Consider the following 9,762-nt stretch of genomic DNA (forward strand, 5'->3'; position numbering starts at 1 on the left):
CATGAATCGGTCATTAAAAATCCACATTTTGACGATATAAACGAATGGTTGTTAAAAATAAAAAGTACAAAAAAAACATGTATCAAGAGAGTTCATGTACTATATTTGTAACATAAATTACACAATATTATTGATTGTGATTCGTAACAACTTAAAAAGATGTAACGCTACAAAAAATTATCAATCTTTTTTTATTTAACAATACTATTAACACAGACCTAAAAAAAAAACCAACCCTTTTTCATATCCATATGTTACATAAAAAGTAAATCATTAATTTCAAAATAAAAATAAATTATCATACTGATGCGACGACATTTCTTTTTTATTATGCAAATAAAACAATCAAAGACGACAAAAATTGTCAAAAACTGATGGAAGTAACTCTGGAGAGAGAGAGACTATAGACTTAAAAACAGCATCCGAACAATGGTTAAAAAAGCTGAGAAAAATGGCGGGAACAAAAAAAAATATAATTAATCAGTAAAGAAATAAATAAAAGCTTAATATATGATAAGAATTATAGTTATACCAAATAAAATGGAGAAATAAAACGTTTAATTGTTGTGGTTTGGGAAACCTGAAGAAAACAATATGGATAGGGTTAAATATTTATGAAAGTTAATCCCCATTTTAAAAACTTACACTGTACAAAGTTTGACTATCCAATGCATTTTAGAGATTCTTTTAAAATGTATATAAAAAAAAAAGATTATTAAAAAAGTCTCAGCAGATTTCAAACTCACAACTTACATATTACATTTAAGTCAAGAACATTGCGCTACGCCAAAAGACATCCAAAAATGTATAAAGATGTATATTGTATTTAACTTTACGAAAAATTATTGTCCTTGGTTATAACCATTATCACACGTTATATTTTACTCCTGCAATCACCGACACCTGTGCGTGATTTTGTGGCGCCTCCTCTCGTTCTGTACAAGCAATAGTACAGGCGGCCGCGCAAAAACAACAGCCGACCAACAGAATGAAGAAAACGCACAGACTGTACATGACAATGATATACCAGAACGCAAAGTTAAAGGCGATCGGATGACAGTAATTCCCGGAGGCGGGGTCTGTGCTCAGGTCCCCATAGGAAGAGAAGACCCACACGTTTCCTACAAAGAAATTGAAATAGCATTTGCAGAAAGATGTATCTTATCTAATTCGGAATCAAACACCACAGCATGTGTGTGAAGGGTTTCAAAACTAACTAAAACATAAAATATGAAACAGGCTGAAAATGATAGATTTGAAAATTTTGACCAATTTAATTAACATTTAAAGTTTCATCTTGCCAACGGCAGATTGGGGCATAGAGTTTTTAAAAAAAAAAAAAAAAGTTACATCAATAATGTTGAAATATCGATCCTTCTAACAATGAAACATTTTAATAAGTAAAACATTAATAACAAGAGGCCCATGGGCCACATCGCTCACCTGAGGAACAATAAGGTATGATAAAATCAGCTTAATGGGTCGTAATACAAACTATCTGGACAATGTACAATAATACATGTAGATCCTGTATAAATAAAATCCATTTCCCCCTGGATATTCTTATGTTAATAATCATAAGTCCCTTTTCTAACACGATGATTTTATAGTCATATCACATGTTGAGTACTGAAGTTCTCAAAACGATCCATAACAATTGTTTATATATGGGATATAAACCTACAACAAACTCTAAACCTTCTTGTGAGGCCGAAGAATAGTCCTGGGACCAAAGTCTTATTATAAAGAATCATTTGGCTGAGTGTCATTATTTTCTTAACTTTGAATCTACACTACCTGAGGATACTTTAACACAAGTTTCAGCTTTCCTGGCCGATTAGTTTCTGAGAAGAAGATTTTTAAAGATTTAATATATATATATTCCTATGTAAAACTTTAACACCCCCAAAGTGGCCCCATCCAACCCCCAGTTAACATTATTTTCACATCTTTGAATCTACACTACCTCAGGATTTTCCCAACGAGTTTTAGCTTTTCTGGCTGATTAGTTTCTGAGAAGAAAATTTTTAAAGATTGACTCTATATATTCCTATGTAAAACTTCGACCCACCATTGTGCACCACCCTACCCCCAGAGGTCATGATTTTCACAACTTTGAATAAACACTACCTGAGGATGCTTTCACACAAGTTTCTGCTTTCCTGGCTGATTAGTTTCTAAGATTTTTAAAGATTTAATATATATATTCCTGTTAAACTTTGACACCCCCCCCCCCATTGTGGCCCCAACCTTTCCCCAGAGGTCATGATTTTCACAACGTTGATTCTACACTACCTGAGGACATTTCCACACAAGTTTCTGCTTTCCTGGCTGATTAGTTTCTGAGAAGAAGATTTTTGAAGATTTATTCTATATATTCCTATGTAAAACTTCTACCCTCCATTGTATCCATTAAAACAACACTATCATAATTTATGTAGCACATGCTATGTATTACTACGCGGCGCAGCCAATACCGTTCTTAGGTTAAGCTATTGTTGCCCCCATCTTATCCCTTGAGACAATGATTTGTACAAATTTGTACAAATTTGAATCTACACCCTCTGATGATGCTTCCACACAACTTTCAGCTTTTCTGGCCAAATGGTTTTTGAGAAATAAATTTTGAAAGATTTACACCATATATTCCTATGTAAAAGTACGACCCCCCATTGTGGCCCCAACCAAACCCTTGGAGTCATGATTTTCACAACTTTAAATCTACACTACATGACGAAGCTTCCACACAAGTTTCAGCTTTCCTTGATGATTGGTTTCTGAGAAGAATATTTTTAAAGATTTACTCTATATATTCTATGTAAAACTTTGATCCCCCATTGTGGCCCCACCTTACCCCCGGGGACCATGATTTAAACAACTTGCATCTACACTATCAGAGGATGCTTCCACATAAGTTTCAGCTTTTTTGGCCAAATGGTGTCTGGGAAGAAGATTTTTGAAAAATATCAACAAATTTTCAATAAATCCTCATTATCTCGCCTTGAAGAAAGTGTGGCCCTTCATTTTAAAAAAACTTGAATCCCCTTTACTCTATGATGCTTTGTGCCAAGTTTAGTTGAAATTGGCCCAGTGGTTCTGGAGAAGAAGTCGAAAATTTGAAAAGTTTACAGACCGACGGACGGACAGACGGACGCCGGACAAAAAGTGATCAGAAAAGCTCACTAAAGCTTTCATCTCAGGTGAGCTAATAAAATGTAAAATATCACCAATATGATTAAATGACAACTATAAAAGTTTTACCGACAATCCATCAATACCTATGGCCTTTGATGCTGCCATTTTGATAATTTAATTTGCAATAAACTCAATTGTAATTTCTGGAATTTTAAATGAACCTGGTGGTTTAAGAGGTTCAACATCTGGTAAAGAGGAATCAAACTATTTACCAATTTCATGTCCTATGCTTCACATTTTCCCTCGCACCGCATTAACTAAATGGTGGTCACTTATACCCATACGTATTACGTTGGATTTGCACATATCCCCAGGTTCGGACACATAAATATGGTCAATGAAGGTGCTGGAATCTTTTGTTAATCTAGTGGCCTCTTTTATTATTTGAGACAGCCCATGCATTTCCATAACTTTTTTCAGATTTCATCAACATTAAAAAACACCCATAATTATTAGGTTGCTGTTAGTAGTTGTTAATGACTGCACATGTTTTCAAAACGTTAAACCATTCAGATTTAGAGCAAGGTGGACGATATTCTCTTTTGAGAAGTGGACAGGCATAGCCTATTCTCTTTTGAAAAGTGGACAGGCATAGCCTACATCCACTTCTCTTCGCAAGCTCTCATCGAAAAAAAACGGAAAATCTTGTTCTGATTGTAGACATTAGATTAAAGGTGTTTTTATTATAATTTAAAGAGGTTTAAAGAATTGTTTTACAATCAAAGACAACTTGGAAAATAACATACGAGTAAATAAGTAATTGTGTCACATAAAACAATAAAACCCTTTATTTTAATCTGTCTCATATGCTATATTAATCAAAGTTCGTTTTAATGTTTAAAAACAAATGTACAGCATTTGTCACAATAAGAGATGCTTAAAAAGGGAAGAAATTCAGATTAGGCCAGTGAAATCCAGGTGCATACAATATACTTTCCTCCAATTTTTGATGATACAGAACGCTTTTTAACTGCATTAAAATCACAAAACACAGTTATGTTGACATAACTATCATGTCAACATATTTATCTTGCATGTCGACATATTTGATAGAAAAATAACTTGCACGCAAGGGGCAAAGATATGCCACCATAGATTCAGGAGTGCTGTTGTGTGGACGAATTAATTTTTGTTTTACGACGTTTTTCATAATGAAGATATAAATCACTTTTAGATTGGAAATTTGTTAAATCAAAGTACTTAAGTACTGACGGGGGTTGATTTTATCGATTATTTTTTATTTTAAAATCAACGATATGTTAGTTTGCTTGGCAAGTACTTTATAATCTGTATTTGATTACGCACATTTTTATATTTGAATTCTCGGACTTTTCCGACAAAGAATTTTGAGAAAACACCGTACGAATCATGTTGTGTAATATCTAAAATAGAATCGATTCCATCAAACTAACGTTAAGTAATCGAAATATTTCAAAAATTGTATGGATCCAAACAATAATGAACTCAAGTCTCATTCAACCAGATGCTCGGCTGTCTCCGTAATCTCCGACATGCGAGAGATCACGTGATAGCTTGACTCTCTGCTTGTCGGAGCTTTTCGGAGGCAGCCGATGGTTGAACGAGACTTTGTTGAACTCTGGCGTAGCATAGGCGTCGGAACCGGGGGGGGGGGGGGGGGTTAACCATTAGGCACATAGCATAATAGAGGGTTCAGCCCCCCCCCCCACTTTTTCTGAAATTGACCTTGAAAAGATTGAAATATTGAGAAGTTGGAGTCTTAGGTATACAAGCCACATACGACTGCAAATAATATCTAAATTATTCGTACTACTAAAAATCTGACTATTTTCAAGGTATTTATCAATATGTTTCCTTAAAAAATAATGCGTCAGCATACATTACATCGAATCTATCGATTATTTTCAAGAACCAAGTCTTGTCCGCGGTGATGATTTGTGCTTAGGTCCAAACACTGTTTCAGTTTAGGTTTGCCAGAGTAACTGCATAGGAAAGTTGATTAAAATCAACTCCCATAAAGGATAATTTAACTTTTAGAAAAAGAGTAATGACCCAGAGGTCATTACTTGGGGATGGGGGCGGTCCTGTCCTGTTCTCATGCACCTGTGACTAAACATTTTCAAATATAAACTAACCGTGATGAACCAAGATCGTTAAATGATCTTACCAGCAATAAACCATGCAGTCACACATAGTGCGCAGAATCGGGAAACGTTGGCCTTCACATTGTCAATGAATGACCCCTCCTCTTCCTGTTTTCTTTCGCAACAGCGTCCACAACAACAATACAACATCGACATCGAACCAGTAACCACCAGGTAAATCGGAATGTATTTTTCCAATGGACAATCGTCCAGGTACAAAGCTCCTGAAATAAAGATACTAAATTAAGTCATTATAAGGAATCTACTGTGATAGGATACTGTATATTCCTTATTTTAGGCGAGTACTTAATTCCGCGTAAATCGCGAATATCGCAACTTGGTTTTAAAATTTCTTGCAGTTGTTTACTTATCAAATTATGATAAAACTGATTTCATATTTTGCGATATGATACAATTAGTTGACTGGCGGAATGAATGCTCGCCTAAAATGAGGAATCTACAGCGTATGATGTGTACGCGCTTAAATAAATTCCTTTGCACCACGAAATTTCAAAACAAATCAATAAAAAAAAATACATGTACAAAACTAAATGACATGTTTATGAGCAAATGTTGATCTGATAATTTATTTCAAAATCTCATTATAAAACAACATTAACAAGTTTGAAAACCCTATACTGACCAATGACGATGGGAGCAATGGGCAGGACAAGCCCGACAATCACCAACAACACAATCACCACCGCTGAAAAACAAAAGAGAGGGGACATGGGTATTAAGGTAACTCCCTAGCTTGGTAAATAATGAAATTTACTGATTTTTATCAAATTCGATAATTTGAACTTACTTGAGGCACAAAAAATAGCAACGATTGAAGCGAGGAAGCTGATATTGCCATCAGAATTTTCCTTGGCAAACTTGACTTGTCCATAAATAGAAGACATTGCTGGAATAGTCACCTACTAAAGTAATCATAAAGGATAGGTCCATATAACCATCTTCCAGGCGGAATAAAATCAAACCTAACCCTAGCATCTTAACCCTCTTGGTCGCGACCATCAGAATTCGGGAGCTAGGGGGGGGGAGGGTTAGGGGTTGGGGGTGATTTTAATCAGACTGGCCATATAAATAAAGCTCGAGTATGACAACCCATAACCATCTTTAAAATATTGCTGAATGGGAGCCCTCTATGTGATCGATTAATTTTTCTATCCATGCTGTTATTATTATTTTTTCTTTTTGGGGGGGGGGGGGGGGGGTTCTGACGATATATAACAAGACGTGTTTAATTCATTGCTAACACACCCCTGCGAATGTTATGGTTATTTAAATTTAGACCACGTGGTTTTATTTGACCCCTTTCAGTTTCGAAATAAAAATCATGCCTCGTGTTTATAGTCTATTTCCTAGAATCTAGGTACTTGTATTCAAATATAAAATCCAGACGTTTATTGATTTTAAACTTTATCTCCATTATTTGGTGGATAAAATGAGTTCTTGAAATAAATGTGACAATAGAAAATATATAGTTTTTTCTGCTCTTGCAACAATTATCATGCTTATTAGCGATCCCCCCTCAGGATTAATTCTCGATCCGCGCCTGACCTAGTAATAGCATCAATAGTGAAACAAACTATACTATTTTAGGCAGAATGTTTCTTGAATTTGGCTCGATATACTATAGTCTGTCCCAAGATATTTTTGCCGCATATTATTTTAGATTATTCGATATTTATAAATACATCTTGATTCAGACGATGTTCATTCAATAGTATGAAAAAATCCCAAGATTTCCTTTTTGAAACGCCCCATCTAGGTTGTCAGGTTACAAAACATGGCTAAAAATAGAATGACACTGGGATTTTGCATTGCATCCGCCATAATAAAGCCCGGATGATAACGTTGAAAAATTATGTGAGGTATTCCTAGTGACTTCCGAATGGAGAAACGATGTAAACATTCCTCATTATGAATCTCCTTTGGAAATCTGTTTTCTTTTCTGTGAATTTTTATGAGGAAAAAATGATAATATGTGAATGAAGTTATCTCGGAAATTTTCCCTTTCACCGATTTCAATTGTACTTCTTTCACAGTATGTGTATTTTTATTAAAATTCGTTTAAATATGCAGAATAAATATCTTTGGATAGACTATAAGTTTTAATTCAAAACAGACATCCACTCATTTTGAAAAGCATGGTAATGCACACCAAAAGCATCAAACCTGGCTATGATTTTATTAAGTAACCCAATGTTTATATTTTCAACCACATGTAGAGTGGTTGAACACGAACAAATAACTCTGTTCTGAATATCATCGTTTAGTTTAAATAACCACTAGATGATAAAATAAGACATATATATTTTCATGTTTAAACATAAATCAAAGTAGGATGTGGTATGAAAAACGACCAGTACTTACGTATTTTGAGAATATTATCCGAACACTTATACTTCCGCTCGAAATTTCACAGAACAAATCTCGAGGAAGCCTCGTGAACTTTTATTCGAGCACCTCTGGATTATTACATACTTAGCAACGATAGAGAAAGCATTCCGAACGCATTCGCTGGGTTGTAACTGAATACTTCCGGGATCGGCAAAGGACTGAGATATAATTGTACATTCAGTGTACTTTCCCCCTATGTTTGCATTGGAAATCTGCGACTTCAATTCTCTATATTTACATTCAGTTTACATTTCCCCTTATGTTTCCATTGGAAATCTGGGAAATCCATTTTTTTCTGTGAATACATTTTGCTAATTCATGCGTCATGAGCACAAATATAAACGTCATCACGTGTTTGGAGTATATATATATTCTTAAGATTAAATGAAACGTTTTACCTTACATAACCTATTTGATATGTACTTTAGAAAATAATCAATAAATTATATCTACTTCTTAAAAAAAAGTTTTTCTCTACAAAGTTTCTATTCAGTCGCGGAAGTGAACTTAATACATGAAAGATGTTAATCACTGGATGTAAAAATAATGGTTTTATATCAACGATACACATATATTACAAATAGACATCAGTATGAATATAAATATAAGCATTGAATGCTTAGATAAGCCGGGGATCCGAGATATCCTATGCTTGAGATACTGCTATTCCCTGTTCTCATTTGTTTTAATTAAGAGGAAATATTTTTACATGGTGTTTCATTTTTTCCTGAAAGGTTGTTGCTATCATTTTATTACTATTTCCGATAGATAACTCAGAACCACCATTATTAATATAGATCACCGAAAGATGCAAAGTACTTTATACGGTTTTAGTACTTCGTAAGACCACATTTTGCACCGAATCGGTAGCTACCAGTACTTCTATTGCCCTAATTAACTCTAAATATAAAACTATTTGAATGGTGAAAACACTTTACTTAATCTATTTAATATTTCTAATTCAACTTCTGTATGCTTATCAATAACAGGTAAACCATAGTCAATCGTGTGCCATGATCGCTTACCTGTTAAAGTTCACCTGATCTGTCCGTGAATTACGTTTGTATTGACTGTCGTTTAGATCCGTTTTAGTTTTAATGTTTATGATATATAGATGGTTGGAAAAATACACAAATTGCATATGCAACAGCCTCTCGACCGTAACGCCCTATATTTTTTTTTCAGTAGGTGGGCCTGGCTTGTTGATTTATAAGTACAGAAAATACCTTCAAAATGTAAAACAATTTACGGCACACAAAGCGATTGCGACATCGGACTTATTTACCGGCTTCCCTCGCATCTTTTGACACAATTCGTTCGGTCTATTTCTGTGCATCATAAAATATATGGGGTTTTTTTGGGGGATGGGGTATTTCCCGTATGTTTGTAATTTAATAGAAACACTTTATATTCTGCAATCACACTAAGTTATTCATAACAAGATGGTATATGTTTGCTTATTCTTTCTTCTGAGAGTATGTTTCTGTAATAAAGGAAAATTACATGTCTAGAATGAGATAGACATTTTGATTATTTTAATTTATCGTCATAAACTCAAATAACATGTACTGTTTATACTATCGAAATGAATAGTGAACCGACCAAGTCGCCAGATTTTCCATACACCCCCATTTACACTGGCATTCATACAAAAAGTGAATTATAGATAATACAGTATGCCTTCTATTGTTACATGTACATGTAATTTGGTTTTTAGGCAAGTTAAAAAATGGAATGAATATTTTGCCCTCTTTGTAGACAAGAACTTGTGCGTGAGCGGATCCTGAGGTTTTTTTTCGGTGATTTAACTGTGTAAATCTAATAAATTTGAATTTTCCTGGGAAAAGGGTCTGGACCCCCCGTACCCACCCGTACTTCCTGAAAAAAAAATTAGAAATGTTTAAAACATTACGTGCAAATTTAAGAAATTTAAATTCTCCAGGGGAGAGGATCCGGACCCCTCCCTCCTTCTCTGATCCACACATGCAGTGTACTTCCTGAAGAAGAAAAAATAGAAATGTAATAATATAATGAG

General features: G+C 34.5%; 1 protein-coding gene across 1 annotated transcript; it reads right to left on the reverse strand.

Moving 5' to 3' along the window:
- Positions 1–438: 438 nt before the first annotated feature.
- On the reverse strand, positions 439–9,119 carry LOC128188294 (transmembrane protein 272-like). Its single transcript, XM_052859256.1, has 5 exons — positions 8,753–9,119; positions 6,127–6,241; positions 5,962–6,024; positions 5,342–5,542; positions 439–1,121 (listed from the first exon to the last, which is right to left on the reverse strand). Exons 2-5 carry the CDS (start codon positions 6,221–6,223, stop codon positions 868–870), a joined length of 615 nt encoding a protein of 204 aa, XP_052715216.1. The 5' UTR covers positions 6,224–6,241; positions 8,753–9,119; the 3' UTR covers positions 439–867.
- Between the last annotated feature and the right edge of the window lie 643 nt (positions 9,120–9,762).

Source organism: Crassostrea angulata, chromosome 6 (genome assembly GCF_025612915.1).
Source record: "Crassostrea angulata isolate pt1a10 chromosome 6, ASM2561291v2, whole genome shotgun sequence".
In the NCBI taxonomy this organism is placed as follows: Eukaryota; Metazoa; Mollusca; class Bivalvia; order Ostreida; family Ostreidae; genus Magallana; species Magallana angulata.

Coding starts and splice junctions, on each gene's coding strand:
- LOC128188294 (XM_052859256.1), bottom strand. CDS start 6,223: ATGTCTTCTATTTATGGACAAGTCAAGTTTGCCAAGGAAAATTCTGAT. Junction 6,025..6,126: donor TGCTATTTTTTGTGCCTCAA/GTAAGTTCAAAT, acceptor TTTGTTTTTCAG/CGGTGGTGATTGTGTTGTTG. Junction 1,122..5,341: donor GACTGCATGGTTTATTGCTG/GTAAGATCATTT, acceptor ATTTCTTTGTAG/GAAACGTGTGGGTCTTCTCT.